The 18,487-nt window shown below is 43.2% G+C and overlaps 1 protein-coding gene across 1 annotated transcript in view; it reads left to right on the forward strand.

Annotated features, from left to right (window-relative positions):
* Positions 1–18,487, forward strand: part of LOC147208555 (teneurin-3) — a 230,472-nt gene that overhangs the window by 199,350 nt on the left and 12,635 nt on the right. The window contains exons 20-27 of the mRNA XM_086137267.1: positions 2,117–2,366; positions 3,820–3,840; positions 5,475–5,707; positions 8,251–8,405; positions 11,742–12,622; positions 13,605–13,780; positions 17,264–17,499; positions 17,713–18,009. Coding sequence (XP_085993393.1) covers positions 2,117–2,366; positions 3,820–3,840; positions 5,475–5,707; positions 8,251–8,405; positions 11,742–12,622; positions 13,605–13,780; positions 17,264–17,499; positions 17,713–18,009 — 2,249 coding nt within the window. The remainder of the gene's footprint in view (positions 1–2,116; positions 2,367–3,819; positions 3,841–5,474; positions 5,708–8,250; positions 8,406–11,741; positions 12,623–13,604; positions 13,781–17,263; positions 17,500–17,712; positions 18,010–18,487) is intronic.

The following is an 18,487-nucleotide window of genomic DNA, read 5'->3' on the forward strand; positions in this document are numbered from 1 at the left end:
ATGCTTTCACTGCTGCATTGTTTTTTGATTGTGTTTTGCTTAAAGGCTTACTTAGGTCAGTGTTGGGGGTCAAAATGCCGACGTAGACTGTACTCTTTGATAACTGTCACCACCTTGTTACGCTGAAGACATCCTGGTTTTTCTTCTTGAATCTCAAACATGCACAGAATTTGCCTTCCAACTGCACCAATTTTACTCTTCCTGGGCATTGTGGGAAGAACAGTTCCATTTGTTGTGAAACTAGAATGGAAACTGGACTGCAGTCTAGTGCCGGGATGCTGTCACTTGGCAAGCAATGTAGTCGCTATGAATTGTGGGAAGTGTAATTTATGGTTAATGCACACTTTAGACTAAATTATAAAAGATTATCAGGCCTTTTAAGCTCTCGCAGGCATCATTAAATGACATGTTTAACCACATTTGCCCTGTGGGCCTTGAGTTTAACACATGCTTTAAGAATAGGATATTTGAACACAACTGGTGCATCAGCATATGTAGACAGCCAACATAACAATACTTGTAGGCATATACTATAGTGGATGCATTATCGGTAGTCTTTGTGACTTCATGACTGTAAGTTGCAATGAATTCAACAAGATGCACAGCATTTTTAAGGATGTTATTACTGCGGTATGTATTTTGTATAAGTACAACATAATAAAATGCCATTTTCCTTGTTAAAACCAACATTACAGAAATGTTATATGTTGGGTCTTTTGGGGAGACTGGAACGGATGCATGGCTTTTGTATTCATTTCAATTAAGTGGTTTGAGATCTACAGTCAGTTCTGCATTAGCGCGTTGGCACAGAACAAATTAAACTCTTATTTCGAGGCACAACTGCACCATACTGTCTGTGTAATGTGTCGAATGACTGAAATGTAAACTCACCATGGACCGAGTGAAGATTGGAATGCAGTGGCGCGTCACCTAAGTCACTGATCAGTCGACATGTTGGTTCTGTCACTCACTACAAGCGGAATCATTGGTTTTCAGCTCATTGCCATACTTGCCACGTTATCATTGGTAAGTCTGTATGCCAATCAATATACAGTATACAGTAACACCGATTGGACCGCTCTGTCATAGTTTTCACTCTGTTATTGATCACTCTAGAAAGTACATGTAAATCATGATATACAGCACCACACAATTGGCTTCCGTCAGAGCCTTCACTCTGTCAATGGTAAGTCTTTGTGCGTGTCATTACAGATATGTTCCGTCAGTCTTCACTCATTGATTAGTCTACATGTCAAATATGAATTCTGTGTTGCCAACATTTCCCAGTTCACAAGTGCTCCTCTCCTATGAAGACGACAAGGACAGGAAATCCAAGTGATTATGTGGATGGATGATGGCAGTCGGTGTGAAAACACAGAAACAGAATAACAGCTGCCGTATGCTTCATGATGTTCTTTACATTCAGTCTCAAGTAGTCTCAAGTACGCCGTCACATGCGCTTGCTGCGACATCCACTTTAACGTTAAATTCTGACGTGTAGCAGTGAGGGGAGCGAGGGGGGCTTCATTAGCATATCTAACGTATGGCGTCTATCTGTTGATCACAGGCGCACAAGTGTGATGCCTCAGTTGCAGACGGATGGCGGGATAAAAGCGGCCTATCGCTGGCAGGCGTGGCACTCCGAGCAAGCGCGTTCATCTCGCCAGCCGCTTTGACTCACTTCACAAACTGCCTGTTGTATGTGGCTTGACAGATTGGGTGCGGCGATCCCCCTCGCCACCACCGCTGCTTCCATCATGACAGCATCAAAGTTAGCGAAGAAAGTCAAGGAACAGTCCATCTCATGTGCTTGCCTTGACATGTTATTAATTTTATTTATTTCTTCTTTTTTTTTTTTTTTTTTGCAAGCTCCGAGACATGAGCTTGACCATTATGCATGTGGAATGTATGCTTCACCGGACACTTAATTAGGGACACTCACACAATGTAACAAGGCGAGCTATATTGAATTTTATAACATCTCCCCATGTATACCTGTAAAATGGAAGAAAGCGCCCCCGCCAACAAGAACCCAACTCTAACAAACTGATGTGGAGAAACAGTTATTCTTACCTTTCTAGGTAGGCTGACCTCACCTTCTCATCTGTTTTTGCAGGCATTCTGTACAAAGGCAGCGGCGAGAACCAGTTCATCTCGCTGCAGCCTCCCGTCATTTCCACCATCATGGGCAACGGCCGCCGCCGTAGCATCTCGTGCCCGAGCTGCAACGGCCAGGCGCTAGGCAACAAGCTGTTGGCACCCGTGGCCTTGGCGTGGGGCATCGACGGCAGTCTCTATGTGGGCGACTTCAACTACATCCGACGCATCTATCCGTCGGGCAACGTCACCAGTATCATGGAGCTCAGGTAAGAAGCCCTCAGAGAAACAGATGGCCAGGCAAATGAGTTAGCTGTACAGTGAATTAGCAAGGGAGCAAACTAGAATTTCTGCTTCCTCGACAGACAGATTAATAATAGCTCAACTAATTGGCAAAAAAATTGCAAATTTCACATTTCTAACATAGAAAAGAATACAAAACAAATACACTCACTAGCTTGACCAACTGCTTGATACCTAATATACTCCGTTTACCTCTAGTGTATGTTTGTGCTGAGGGTCAAAAGAAAAGCCCACCCACAAAAATATGTTGCCTCTCCGTCCTTGTAATTAGGAAGGACATCCTTTCTCAGGCACGTAATTGGTCGCTAGCAGACCTCGCGCCAACTTGGCTGAGCTGGCGTCAGGGACAGTTGGCTGCTCTCAAATTGGCAGGATGATGACTGCGTTCATCGTGAGCTGTCATCCTCGTTCAGATGTGTAAAATGGCTGTATGTAAAAATCAGGTGGTTACTATCGAAAAGGCCCAATGTAGTCGCCTGAAGAGCATTTCACAAAGTACCTGCGAGGAAATAATGTGCATATAAATGGTGAATGGGGTGCTTTCCCGGCTTTTTATAACAGTTTCCCAATTGGATTCAATCTCGAAGGAGCAGTTTTACAACAGCTTGGGAGGAATGAATGAGGTGTTGTGTTGCTGGAGTTAGAGCAATTACAGCAGTAGTTCAGATTTAACACAGAACAAGTGACTTTGCGGTGACTTTTGCTATCAAACGCTCCCAAAAAAATACAACTCTCCAGTCTTTATGCAGCAGGGATAGGCCTGTTACAATTTTCAATTTGAAAAATCATGAATGTTGTCAAGTGTAAAATTGGCATTGGACAATTCCTCAATTTGCTACGGGAAGAATTAAGTCCTGCTTATTTGCTGCCTCGACAGGCAGCAGAAGTAATCATGGAGTAAACGAGGTGAGAAACAAATTGGGTACTGCATTTTTTTTAATTGTGTAACTACACAGGTTTAAAAAAAAAAAGGGACTTTCCAGTGACTTTTGCGATGTAGTGCGCTACTGTCCATTTGTATGAAGGAGGAATGGGCTTGATAATGTAACTCATTTCATGGAAAATCGTAAAATTATGAAAACCTTATCATGTAGTGCCAAAACGTATAAATACGTTTTGGGTGTTTTTTCATGAAAAAAATAGGGCTTCAAATTTCATACAAATGCAAAAGTCCGACATTTTTCAAATCAAGTTTGCAAGATGAAGGTGAATAGATTGCGTTGGATAGGAACAGAACTTTCTTCAATTTAGTAAATTTGTACTCCTGGTGTGTCCCTTTGTTACAGTGTACCAAAGACAGTTTATTTCACCTATAAACAGTTTTCATTTGTGGGGAAAGTGTTTTAAAATGTCTTTTTCATGGAAAATCTCCTGATCTTTTGTTTCTCTATTCCTTGTGTCCTTTTGCTTTTTTTGTAGAAATAAAGACTTTAGACACAGGTAGGTGTGTGTTATCCTTGAGTGCATGCTCATTACCCCCAATACCACCATGCTGCCTATCATCATCTTGACATAAATAAAGCTCTCTTTTTTTGCCGTTCCTTCGATACCCCATTAATTACCATCTGCATCATAAGAGCAGGCCATTTACTGTCTAATTACCACTGATGGAGAGAGTAAAAACAAAACAAAACAAAAGTGTTCTGTTTGTAATGGCTGATGAAAATGCTCCAGAAAATGCGGCTTCCAATGCAAAAAGAAATTAATTACAGCAGGAGAGAAGAAAGAAGCACAAAGACGCAGAAGTCGTGTAGTAGAAATAGTTGTGCAAAGATTAAAGATAAAAATAGAAACATACATCATTTTTTTCAAAATGTGGTATCATTGTGAGAATCAATTACATCAATTTGTTTTCTTAAATAACCATTCTGTAATTTAATATTATAAAATCTTGCAAATGCACATTATAACTGAATTATTTTCCACCCAATAAAGGCAATAAGTTAAAAGCATATACCGTATTTTCCGCACCAAAAAGCATGCCTAAAAGCCTTCCATTTTCTTAACCATCATATTATGTTGAAAAAAAATCACATTGATTATGTTGTGGGTCATTTTGACCCGTACGGTAAAAATGCACACCAAATAGTCAAAAAACAGGTTATACCACTAACAACTTTGTTTAAAATGATGGAAACATTCAGAAAAGAGACAGACAACAGATTTTTAAACCCAACAGTATATTTAAGAACTGTTTAATTATTTTTTTTTTAGCTTTTGCTCGGCGGATTGTTTTTGTTTTGAGTTGCAAGTAAAAAGTTAATGGTGGAAGCAGACTTTAAAAATAAAACAAAGATGCACTTGCAAATACAGACGACAGACGTTACATGCTGTTTATAAATCTTTACATTCAATTTAATTGTTAAAATTGGGGTTTTCATAAAGTACAATGCTGTAGAGTGTTGTTTTTTTTTAATAACAAAAATATTTAAAATGTTGTTGCGTGTTTTTGAGCTTCAACGGATCCATGGAATTTTCATGGGGATTATAATAATAATAATAATAATAATAATAATAATACATTTTATTTGTAAGCGCCTTTCAAGACACCCAAGGACACTTTACAATCAGGAACAAAAACAATAAAACACAGAACGGGTTGAGCAGCGGCAGCCAGATGCGCCAGGGATGATTTAAGTTTAGTGTTTCGAGCTTGTTCACGAAACCAATTAAATTTGTAAATCAAGGCACCACTGAGGCGGCCTGGTGGGCCAGTGGTTAGCGCGTTGACCTCACAGTGTAGAGGTCGTGCGTTTGGTCTCTGCTCCGGCCTTCCCATTTGGGGTTTGCAAGTTCTCCCAGGGCCTGCCTCAGTTTTGTCCTGGTACTCAGGTTTCCTCCCACATTCCAAAACCATGCACGACAGGCTGACTGCACACTCTAAATTGTCCCCAGGTGTGAGTGCGAGCATGGATGGTTGTTCGTCTCTGTGTGCCCTGCGATTGGCTGGCAACCGGTTAAGGGTGTCCCCCGCTCCAGCACCCCCAGCGACCATTGCGAGGATAAAGCGGAACGGAAAATGAATGAATGACTGAATGAATGATTGTAAGAATCTGTCCTTCTCGTGAATGCAGCAACAACCCAGCACACCGCTACTATCTGGCCACCGACCCGGTCACAGGCCAGTTGTATGTGTCGGACACCAACTCGCGGCGGATCTACCAGCCAAAAAGCCTCTCCGGAACGAAGGACCTGCAAGCCAACGCCGAGGTGGTGGCTGGGACTGGGGAACACTGCTTGCCCTTTGATGAGAACCACTGCGGGGACGGCGGCAAAGCTCCGGATGCCTCACTCACTGGACCCAAGGGTATCGTAACGCATTATTTTTTACACCACAAATGGCATTTGCGTGATGCATGTGTCTCACGTTAATTACCGTATTTTCCGCACTGTAAGGCGCACCTTCAATGAGTGGCCTATTTTAAAACTGTTTTCAAATACAGGTATAGGGCACACCGCATTATCAGGCGAATAAAAGCTGCAATAGTGGCTGTGGTTGCGCTATGCATCCAACAGGTGATGCTACACAAAAGGGAATACAATACAAAACAGCTTTATTTATATCGAGCTTTCACAACCGCTGCAGCTGTAACAATGCACTTTTCAGAACATTTAAAATACTACGTGCAAGAAATCAGAATATTGATCCATATATAAGGCGCATTGGATTATGAGCCACACTGTCGGCTTTTGAGAAAATTCAATGCTTTTAGATGTGCCTTATGGTGCGGAAAATACGGTAACTACAGGCTAAAGGCTGCTTCTACCATGTAGTTACAAAAGGATCCTTCATGCTTTCTTTCGTTGGATTGACATCTTGCAATTAAGTTAGCAAAGCAACAGTTAGCAGGTTAGCATTTGAGCTTTTACATTTTGGGGGGGAAAAAAAGCACCTGACCACAGACAGGACACAATGTAAAATCATTCTGGCTCAGCACTTTCTACACTGAAGTTGCTGCCCTGCTTTATGTTAGCCTAAGAACTATTCGAACCTTAGCAAATATGTTCAAAATTGGAGCACTGAAAGATGTTCTTTTTTTTGGTGGTAAAAACAAAGCTTAAAATTGTTCTACAAGGTATTCCCAACATTGCAATTAATCCTTCACAAATAAGGGTGTCAGACTTGTAACAGTAAGCTGGCCCAATCAAAATTTTTGCAGGACTTTTGTTATTACTGTATTATAATACTGTAATAATAAATTATTATTATTGTTATGATTATTATAGTTCAATAACAACATCCTAATCCATATGAATATTTTAAAAATGTTATATCACTTTTGAAAGTGTTGAGAGTCCATTATAATATCTATTTTCAATTAATTCAATATAAATTAAAACGTTACATGTACAGCGGAAAAATGCGGATTGTCTTACTGCTTTATTACTTTGTCAGGGGAGTTTAGGAAACAAGAAATTATCTACCGGACTATAGTCTTCACCCAAGACCAGAAATTAAAAAGTACCAACGACAGTGCATCACAGTGCAAACAATATGCTGTTTTGTTTCTCTTTTAGGTTTTTAAGATTTTTTTTTATGTTGTGATTAATCTTGTCCATGAAGTTCTCACTGAGCATAACCTGTTGTCTGAGATGTTCCATTTGTGCCATTTGCGCTATGATTGTTCAATTTTCTATAAATTTCCCCAAGATGAAAAGCCCAAGCCCAAAGACTGTTTTTGCTGTCACCGCCGCCGCTGGCTCCCAATGCCAACTGTGCTCGATGTGATCCTTTCAGCCGGGCAAGAAAGTCTGTAATGATGGAGTGGGTGGAAGTCGAGACCGTGGAAGTAACCCGTGTGCGCTTTCACCCACCCTCCATCTTTCTCTGAGACATTTTGATGAACTCTGCTCAGATGTGACAATCTTCATCAGTCTGAGACTCTCACACGGTCAAACACGGCGACAAACTAGCCCAAGGACTCGTTCAGCCGAACGTGTTTGCCTTATAAAAGCTATTTTAAAGACTTAATTCAAGCTGTAGAAATTGTGATCCCTCTCTGAGGTCCTGTGTCAAGAAACACTGTCGATACATCACAGCAGGTATGAGAAGTTGTCACATAACATGCAAGTAAAAAAATCACTAAATGCATATATAACAGGAAATCCTAAGCAGAGGGCATCCATTTTATGACTTCCACCCTCATAACAATGGCCAACCACAGCAGGTTCCTAGAAGTACAAAAGATCAAAAATATTCCAAGGAGGTCACCTACTGAATATCAATTGATCCGACTACTATTACTATCCTTCACACCAAAACCAAACATGTCTCATTTTATGTCCCAGTTTGACAGAGATGTAACAAGTTCAGTTACAACGCTTGTCTCTGCTCGCACCCTAGCCTTCACACAATCTCTGCTGGCATCTTTAGGATCCCGTGATATCCTGAGCAGATTTTATGGATAAAAAGTCCAGAATGAGTTGTATATTAAGATGAAATGGCAGAGCTTGTTACAACTCGAAGACAAAAAAAATCATATTTTCAAGATCTAAAAATAACACCTCAAGCAGACTTTGGTCCATTTTATGGCTTTCACCCAAGACAAAATCTACCAAATGCACTCAGAATCCCCTTCCCGACGGGAGTGCTTTTTAGCCGGGCTGACCCGCGTACACAGTATGTACGCAACGCTATGACTACAGCTTTTGCCACTTCTGCCTGAGAAATTATTCAAAGGCAGAAAAGCATCCAGTGAATTATTGATGGCGGTGCTTTTTGCCAGTGACCTGAATAATGGGGAGGCAAGCTCAACACATGTAATCCGCCGCGTCGTCTCCACTGACTCGTGCGGGCCGATCCGTGGCCTTTCAACCCTGTTATCTCAACGTACTTGACCTGACTTGCAGGCATCACCGTTGACAAGAACGGCCTGATTTATTTCGTGGACGGCACCACCATCCGCAAGGTGGACCAAAACGGCATCATTTCCACCTTCCTGGGATCCAACGACTTGACATCGGCGCGCCCGCTGACCTGTGACAACAGCATGGACGTCAATCAGGTGACTAATATCGTGACTGTAACACATGCGCACACAGTCAATGTCACACACAATTTATGACAAGCATTTTAAATACTAATGCACTGTTATTATAATTATATATTATTTCTTTAAAGATGACATGAACATACAATGCAAAATCAACCGCTTATCCGGGATCGGGTCGCAGGGGCAATAGCTTTAGCAGGGAAGCCCAGACTTCCCTCTCCCCAGCCACTTGTTCCAGCTCTTCCCGGGGGATAGCTAGGAGACATAGTGTCTCCAGCGTGTCCTGGGTCGTCCTCGGCGCGTCCTGCCGCCGGTGGGACATGCCCGGAACACCTCACCAGGGAGGCGTCCAGGAAGCATCGTAATCAGGCCACCTCATCTGGCTCCTCGACATAGAGGAGAAGCGGATCGACTCTGAGCCCCTCCCAGATGACCGAGTTTCTTACCTTATCTCTAAGGGAGAGCCCGAAGACCCTGCGGAGAAAACTCATTTCAGCCGCTTTTATCCTGGAATAAAAGAATATATTATGTATAATCAATTTTGATTGCTGTTGTCAACATATTGCAGCAATTTTATTTTGGGAGAGATTTTAAATTATCTTGAATTATAGATGAATGAATAATAGCGTAAAAGTGCCTTTCTGTGTGCAGCCATATTATTAGTGAGTACAACAAGAGAACTCAATTATCAACCACTTGGAGCGAGGAGCTTAGCTCCTCATTTTCCCGAAGGAAAGAAAACAAAATGTGGCCGGCGGAAAATATGGGCCGTTAAGTGTTTGTTGTGGCCCTGAGCTTCGCAGTCACGGCAAATGTTACTCCGGGAAGACTAATTACTCAGGTAGGGCTTGGTTTTGATGTGAAATGCAGTCGAATGAGAGCTCAGTCTAGATGGAGCATCCATTGTAATGAAGCAGCCCTAGTAAGCAAGCGAAAAATGGAGAGAAAAAATGGGACTCGTTTTCAATAAGATGATTCTAAAGTGGCCCCGCGAGCTCAGCACAATTGGTCATATCATTACAATACCTTCTGCTGAAGCAGTGCAGCATATTTTTTGTCATCGCTTTTCAGATGACGATTGCAGGAAATATAAAAAGGCGGGAAAGGATTTCAGCGCATTGAAATGAATGCATTCATTGGCCCTCTTTTAGGCCTGGCCTGCAGAAAGTGATTCTAAAGTGGTTGAGCGTGAAACTTGCAGTTTCTATTTTCCTCTTTTTGTTGATATCTGCTGTGTGCAAATGATGTAGAATTATTTATTTTTTGTTTCGTTGCCGTTGGTTTCTTTATCCGTTATTCATTTTATATGCAAATTGTTGCAAAAATTACATTAAAAAAAAGGGTGCCAAGAAAAGAAAATGGTGGTGCAAGTTTGGCTGGAGGATTTCACAGTGACAACTGCTTGCCTTGTGGTCCAAAAATGTTTACATTGTTTTTCAGATGATTATTGCTTGTCGCCTGTTGGCTCAAAAGTGGACTGCTGAGGAGGGATAACTGCAGTGTCAATTTTATTTTTACACTCTATTTTGTAGGACTGGTGTATGTTTATACTGTATCTTTATTGCATTTTTGGGAGGGTGGGGGTTACTTAGTTAATATGCATGATTTTGCGAAAATGAAATAACCCATTTCTGAGAAAAATGGGGAAAAAAGAGATTTGGGTGCAGGTCTGGTTGGAGTGTGTCCTTACAGTCTGCTTGCATCGGACCGTTTGTTTGGACAAATTATTTTGCAAAAAGTACGTCTCACATGTCCACAAAAAAATGGATGCCGAGGGGGGGAAAACACACACACAAGAGCTGAAGAGCTTGGTGCAGGTCTGGTTGGAGTTTATTCTTATAGTCTAGTTGTGTTGGAGCATTTATTTGTATGAATTATTTTGTAAAAAGTATGTCTCCAATGTTCACAAAAAATGGATGCTGAGAAAAAGAAATCCAAATTTTGCTGCAGGATGGTTTGAAGGATACAGTCTGCTTCCATCCGAGCCAATTGGGGTGTTGACCCACGAGGCCCAGTTGACCCCTCTTATTGCCATTTGTTTATAGGTTAGTTATTTGTGTCCATCCATCCATCCATCCATTTTCCGAACCGCCTGATCCTCACTAGGGTCGCGGGGGGTGCTGGAGCCTATCCCAGCTGTCTTCGGGCAGTAGGCGGGGGACACCCTGAATCGGTTGCCAGCCAATCGCAGGGCACACAGAGACGAACAACCATCCACGCTCATATTCACACCTAGGGACAATTAAGAGCGTTCAATCAGCCTGCCACGCATGTTTTTGGAATGTGGGAGGAAACCGGAGTACCCGGAGAAAACCCACGCAGGCCCGGGGAGAACATGCAAACTCCACACAGGGAGGCCGGAGCTGGAATTGAACCCGGTACCTCTGCACTGTGAAGTCGACGTGCTAACCACTGGACTACCGGGCCGCCCAGTTATTTGTGTCAGACATGTGATTTGGCAAATTGACATCACCCATGCGCATGAAATATGGGTGTCAAGAATAAAAAATAAATAATAATAAGTCCAATTTCAGTGCAGCACTGGCAAACAAAGCAGTCCAAAACCTCAAAACCAAACAACGCTGACAGCAGAAGTGTCAACAGAGGCACATGAATAGAAATTGGAGCAAGAGGTTGTTTACTGGCTGCGTGCGACACTTTAATGACGAATGAGGAAAAAGCAATCTTCACACTTGTGTGGGCGCTCTAAAAGCGGCGTGAGACAAAAGTGGAGCTGATCGCGCTCTGCCAATTAATGAAAAGTCATTTGCAGTGAGCCCATAATGCCATAACGTAAGCTTGTCATGCATCCAAGAGGAAAAGAATTGGCTTGACTATCAGTTATGTGTTATTTTTGTTTTGATTAATCATCAAACACATTTCATCAGCATGCCGACAGCTTTAATGACACATTTTGAAGGCCAGGCTAATCATTTTGACATGTCGATTGTGATTGTTGGTCTTGTTTTGTAATATGCTGAATATTATGATGATCTCTTGAATATTTGTGAAATAGTGCTGCTAACAATTACTTAGTTACCATGATTTCGTTTGACTTTCATTTCATTGGCCTATTTCATCTTTGCCGAAACAGTTGATGCAGCACTTTAGTTGAAAATCTACTTGGTACTTATTCACCCTTGGAATATAAAACATGAGAAATGTGATTTTTTTTTTTTTGTTCTCCCTTTGCATAAAAAATAATGAAATAAACACTAAAAATTAAAAGTTAGATTACAATTAAAAAACACTAATTAAATACTCAAAAGATTAATGACCATTTTCATTTTTTTTTAAAAATGATTTAACTTTGAGACCATTTCCATTGTTTTTATGTGTGCACATCAGGTTATTCTGGAGTGGCCCACAGACCTGGCGATGAGCCCGATGGACAATTCGCTCTATGTGCTGGACAACAACATTGTGCTGCGCATCACCGACAACGGCCTTGTCAGCATTGCGGCGGGACGCCCCGTCCACTGCCCGCTCTCCGTACCCGAGCGCGGCATTCGGTCTGGTGGCGTACGGGCACAGCACACCCCCTTGGAGTCGGCCGCGTCCATCGCCATCTCCTACAACGGCGGCATCTACATCGCCGAGACAGACGAGAGGAAACTTAGCCGTATCCGCAAGGTCTCCTTGGATGGTGAGATCACGCACTTGGCGGGGGTGCCCTCCGAATGCGACTGCAAGAACGACGCCAACTGCGACTGCTACCAGGCCGGCGATGGTTACGCCAAAGACGCCAGACTCAATGCGCCGTCCTCCTTGGTGGCCGCGCCGGACGGGACGCTCTACGTGGCCGATCTGGGTAATATCCGCATCCGGGCTGTGTCTCGCAACGGGCCTGCGCCGGTATCCAATGGCTACGAGGTGGCGTCGCCGGACGCCCAGGAGCTGTACGTGTTCGACGGCAATGGCACGCACCAGCACACGGCCAGCTTGCTCACCGGAGACTTCAAGTACACCTTCAGCTACAGCACGGAGAATGACATCACGGCGGTGACGGACAGTAACGGAAACACGCTGAGGATACGGCGAGACTCCAGCCGTACTCCGGTGCGCATCGTGGCCCCGGACAACCAGGTGATCTGGCTTACGATGGGCACCAACGGCGGGCTCAGAACTCTCACGGCGCAGGGACAGGAGTTGGTCTTGCTCACCTATCATGGCAACAATGGCCTGTTGGCCACCAAGACTTCCGAGATTGGATGGACCACCTTCTACGAGTAAGTAGAATCAGCGTGTGTCAAATAAGGGTTTTGAGTCCGGTTTTGGATGTAATTGTATTTTCAAGTTAGGTTTTAAAGCTCGGCTTATGATTGCAAAATAGGGTATCCAGTCAGGGCTTGGGCTTCATAGTAAGATATTCAGTCTTGGTTAGGGCTTTCAAGACAGCCAAATGTTTCAAAATAGCGTTATAATCAGAGCTAGCGTTTCGAAGTTCGGTTTCTGCCCAGGGTAAGGATGTTCAAGTCAGGGTTAGGCTTTTTGAGAAAGGTTTTACGGTTAGGGACGTCTTGATCTCATATTATCGGATTATATTGGACTGCATCTGAAATCTCCAATATAAGCACACTGATACAAGCACTTTATTAGAAAGTCCACTCCATCACTTCCATCCCCAGATTCTGCATGCCGCACCCACGCGATCACAAAAACACCGTCTGCTAAGCTGCGAACAAAGTTTCAAGGATAGGGATGCACTGTCGATCGTGTGGCAGTATTTTTTCGCTTTCAGATGGAAAATCAAGTTGCAGCTGAGTGCATGGCCTTGTGATGTACAAGTTTCCCATGGCGGCACAGAACCGGGAAAGTTTAATATTCCGAAAAACTTTATCGCACATTGAATCAGCACCACAAAAAAAAAAAAAGAGCATAAGAACTCTTGCTTGACACAAACCTCTTGCTCTCTCAAACAAGCAAGGCTTTCCAGGGTATCAAGTTTAAGTTTGAAGTTTAGGTTCGCGTTTCAAAATAGGCTCTCATATCATGGTTCGGCGTTTCAAGACAGAGTCAGGCTTCAAGCAGATTTTTATGAATGTATACTGTAAACACGGCTTGTTATGATTTTTTTTTTGTCACTGTTTCCCCGGATTTCTTGACAGTGTCTCATGTGCATTTGCATTAGACAACACACTCTGTTCTGAACGGAGATGTATAGAGAGACTGTATAATAAAACATCCGCTATGTTTTGTCCTCCAAACCAGCTACGACAGCGAGGGTCGCCTTATGAACGTGACCTTCCCCACCGGCATGGTGAACAACCTTTACACAGACATCTACAGCGCTCTTACAGTGGACATCGAGAGCTCCCTCAGCGACGAGGAGATCAGCATCACCACCAACACCTCCAGCATCCACGCCTACTACACCTTGTCCCAGGGTGAGTTATTCGGTTACAAAAGGTCACATGAGCGTCTAATGCAAATGGTATCTTGGCTACGGACTGGCGACCGGTGCAGGGTGAAATTCGCCTCATGCCAAGAGCCAGCTTGGATAGGCTCTTTCTAGTCATAAAATGTGAACACGATCAGCGTTAGTAAATGGATGTGTGAAGTCTTGGTTATGGACCAGTCCAGGGTCAACTTCACCTCTCACTCAAAGTCAGCTGGGATAGATCCCTACATGCCTGAGGAGAATAAGTGGGAGGAAATGGATGGATGGAGTCTTAGACCATCTTGGTTTTACGGTGATCTGTGGCTTAATCCCCAGTCGGGCCTTTCACCACTGGCAGCCTGAAACTATTTGATTTGGGGGACATGGTTTAAGGACCCCTTGTTGTCAAAAACATCCTTGTGGTCCAAAGACCTACAGGTCAAAATATCAAGTACTGGTGAGATGCCCTTGAGCAATATGTCTGTGCAGCTAGGAGGGCAGCCACAAAGGAATGTTTTGCTCCTCGACTAATCATATATTGTCATTGCGATTTGTCGATTAATCGGCTCATGTCAAGCACAACATATTGCACCAGCAGAAAACTGCTTTTATATAACCACACTCTGCTTGCACAGGCATTCCTGACGTTTATAAATGATGTTGCAACTTCAATTGAAGGCAATCATGTGGCCTTAACATTTTTAGTTGCTAATGTTTAATACATTTTTAAATGCAAAGAAAGACTATTCGCTATCCATAGATGCAATAGGAATGCTATGATACTCTGTATAAATGCAGAAAGAAATACTTGTACACCTACTTCACTCTTCTCTGCCAAAAAGCATTTTTTTTATAGAGAAGATAAAATCAGAAACCGGAGTGGTGCTTAAGAAGACTTTTCTTTAGCTTTTCTTTTCTGCCATGAAAGGCAGGTTTGCATTCCATGAAGTACGGTACTTTTGGTGAAATGTGCCCCAACGTACTGCTTCTGGTGCTCACAGTGAGCCATGAGACGAGTCGACGAATCTTGGCAGCCCTCGTAGTGCAATCGGTGCAATCTGCACTGGTAGTGGGAGACCAGTCCAAGTTGTACTTTGCATTGCCGCCGACACCTCTAGCAGCCGCTCCTACGATGTACACCCTCTCCGCGGGTGAGTTATTTGTCACTACGTGTGAAGGGTTGCCGGAGAAAGCTGCAGTTGTGTGTCACCGCAGACAGATGTCAGCATAAGCGATGAGTCGCTCAGTGGGTTGGATTGGGTTGTCACGCTACACATCAGCCTCGTATTAAACGCCGTCCCGTTGCTTAATGGCCAAATGGTGCACACGTTTATCTTGCATCACTCATGTTTCTAGTTGTCAATGAGTGTATTCTCACTGAGGTCTGGTCATTGGATTCTCGCTGAGGGGTGACAGGCTCTTGGTGTGTCCTTGGTGGGATATTGTACAAGTTGGAAGTGGCCAACTCCACCTCATTTTAAACCTCGGGCATCATGGGAAATGAAGTTGAGTGTCATTTTTCACTGCAATTGCAGTCTTAACGCTGAGGCTGCTCTGTGGAAGGAACCATTGAAAGTCCCTCCTAAAACCATAATTTTCTTTCCTAGTGCAAATGTGTCTGAAAATGTGGTGGATTTTACCATACAGATATTACAACCATTTGACATTTTATATTTTATTTAGCTATTTTCACTAGAGCAAACGCCTCAATCGCAGCCGTTTTACTGGATGTTGACTGATCTTGCAAGTGTCTTGTCCAGGGAAACCAAGACAACTATTATAAAAAATGCTGAGATTTATTTGAGAAAAGAAAAAAAAAACATGGAGAGACACCATTCATAGATCTGTCAAGGGAGACTTCTCCCTCCCTGCGTCGTGCGCTCTTTTTATCTCATTTTCTTCTCTTTGCGAGGTATTACGGTCAGCACAATCAGCATTTTGAGCAGCGACACAGAATGCAGTCGAGTGCATGAGCAGGCAACTTTGCTTATCTGCAAAATAACGGGTCAACATTCAATGGTACGAACAGTTACTTACATTTTAGCACTGGCATGTGTCAAATTCCCATTACGCAAGGCCCGTAAATTAGTGTGTTCTGTTACGATATAAACACGCAGCCAATATAAAAAATGGTGTTGTCCATTTGGTATACTGTATGTCCATTCTGTAGCAATCAGGATTAGAAAATAGCTACATTTCATCAGATTTCCAGTTCCTGATGAAAAAAAAATGGAGATAAAAACATATTTTTGTAAACATGCATTACAAGCCTAATTTCAAGTATACTACACATTTTTTGCTCAAACATCTAAATAAGACTTTCCTTCTACAAAACAACATCAACAGTAACACCAAAGGGCTTTTGATAGCAAGCATATTTTCTGCACTCTTGAACTGATGAAATAAACTATGAACAGAAGTGAAACAATGAGTTCAGTGAGTGTGTGTGTGTGTTTGTGTGTGTGTGTGTATGTTTGCATGTGTAAGTGCACTGTTCGTGTACGTGTGCATGTGCGCATGCGTGCATGCGTTTCCCTCTCCACCCTGCAATTTTTGCATAATTCTTTTGGGGGGGGGGTGATACAAAATGGATCAATTTCCTGAATGCAAAGGCACACAATATGTCTTACACCACATTCTGTTTTCGCTTTGCTTGCCTTTGCGAAGGCAGACCTTTCGTTGCACTATCCGTGTGCCACGCGGGCCCCGTGCGGCACACAATGTTCGCAGACCCGGAGGCTCTTTTGATGGTTGCTGCTTCCTCTTGCACGGACGAGGCATCCTGCTTTCAGCAACTCCATCTCCCTTGTCAGATGTTCTTCCCCAAAAGCAATCCTCAAGGGTTAATTGTTTTGATTCCTCCATCGCGACTGCTTTGAATCCACTCTCTTCTATCGACACGCTACTTCAAAACCCTTCCCATGCATCCCTCCCCCTCTACTTCTACTTCTTCTGCAGTATGATTCTGATATATTCTAAATGATTTACAATGCAGACAAGCCTGATCCTGTTTCGCCAATATGGGATTGAAAGTGCATCAAAATGTCTCAATCTGTGAAATTTATCTTGCCTGGTCGTGAGCTAAGCCCACCTTTAGCTTAGATCCTACGCGCTCTCGGTTATATGATCACTTTCACCTAATTTCTCGATATTTCACACAAAATAGAAAGCCAGAAACTGGCAGCCAGTCCAAACTTGAGATTTCCCTGTGACCACACTGACAGAAAACAGGATAGAAAATAAACGGGTGGGGTCTTGGTTATTGAAGGATGACCTTTAGTCCCCTTGTAGCCCAGTTTAACTGAGACAGACTCCAGCTCAACCGTGACCCTTACGAGGATATGCAGTAGAAAATCTGTGGATGGGGTCTCGGTTATTGAATAGCGACCAGTCGAGGCTCTGAGGATGGTTGCTTAAGTGCTCTTGAGGAGGAAACTGAGGGCCTCTCTCTTTTTATCTTGTCCTGTAACTATGTATTCTTGCTCTCCAGACCAGTGCAAAAGCAGCTACCAGGTAGGCTTCGACAACTCACTGCGGGTCACGTACGCCAATGGGATGGACACACACTACCAGACTGAGCCTCACATTCTGGCGGGAGCCGCCAACCCGACGGTGGCCCGGCGCAACATGAGCTTGCCGGGCGAGAGCGGTCAGAACCTGGTGGAGTGGCGTTTCCGCAAAGAGCAAGCCCGAGGGAAGGTCATCGTGTTCGGACGCAAGCTGAGGGTATGTTTGCTCCTACCCGGAGGTGTACGACTTGAGTGGAGGAAAACCTGCAATTTTAGGACTTGAAAGCTAACATTTCCAACATATTGTAAAGCTGCAATTAACATGTTGGTTGTTGTTGGGTTTTTTTTATTATTATTCAGTGAATCACATTTTTAAAATGCCATCGCTTTATTCAAAAAGCCATTGCATGGCCTTTTTACTGTCTAACAGGTGAATGGACGCAACATCCTCTCCGTTGATTACGACCGCACCCTGAGGATGGAGAAGATTTATGATGACCACAGGAAGTTTCTACTGAAGATCATATATGACACAGCGGGACACCCCGTGCTGTGGGTGCCCAGCAGTAAGCTGCTGCCGGTCAATGTGAGTCGTACCGGCAGCGGTCAGATTAGCACTCTGCAAAGAGGTCCTACAACAGAGAAGCTCGGCTACGACACCCAGGGCCGCTTGGTGTCTCGGGTGTTTGCTGACGGGAAGATATGGAGCTACAGTTACCTCGAGCGGGTAAGTGAGAGAAGCTGATGGACAAATAAATCGTAAAAGTAAAAAAATAATAATAAATAAAAGAGCACACAAGCTCTGACCATGTGGAGCTGAAGGATTAGAGTTTTTCCTGTGTCATGACGAGCTGCCATCCTCCATTCCACCAACAAGTGATGACAAAAACAAAAATGTTTTCACGCACATGTAGGCGGTTCACATTTGGTATGAATCAGACAAATGTGAAAATGGATGCATCCTTCATGCCAAAATGGCAGACTTCATATGGGTTTTTTCGAGCATGGCTTCTTGAAGTTTTTTTCATGGCTTTGATGATAGATATGACGACTAAATTTATGTTGTGATGTGAAACAAGCTTAAGTGGCTGAGTTTTCAAAACATTCGAAACACCTGCAATGATCACATTGGCCCAAAACAGGTGATTTCAAACCAAAATGGAAGAGTTCCTGTTCATGCATAGCTTCTTCTGACTTTTCAATGG

Source organism: Hippocampus guttulatus, chromosome 2 (genome assembly GCF_054856545.1).
Source record: "Hippocampus guttulatus isolate MCC_2025c chromosome 2, RoL_Hgut_1.0, whole genome shotgun sequence".
Classification (NCBI taxonomy): Eukaryota; Metazoa; Chordata; class Actinopteri; order Syngnathiformes; family Syngnathidae; genus Hippocampus; species Hippocampus guttulatus.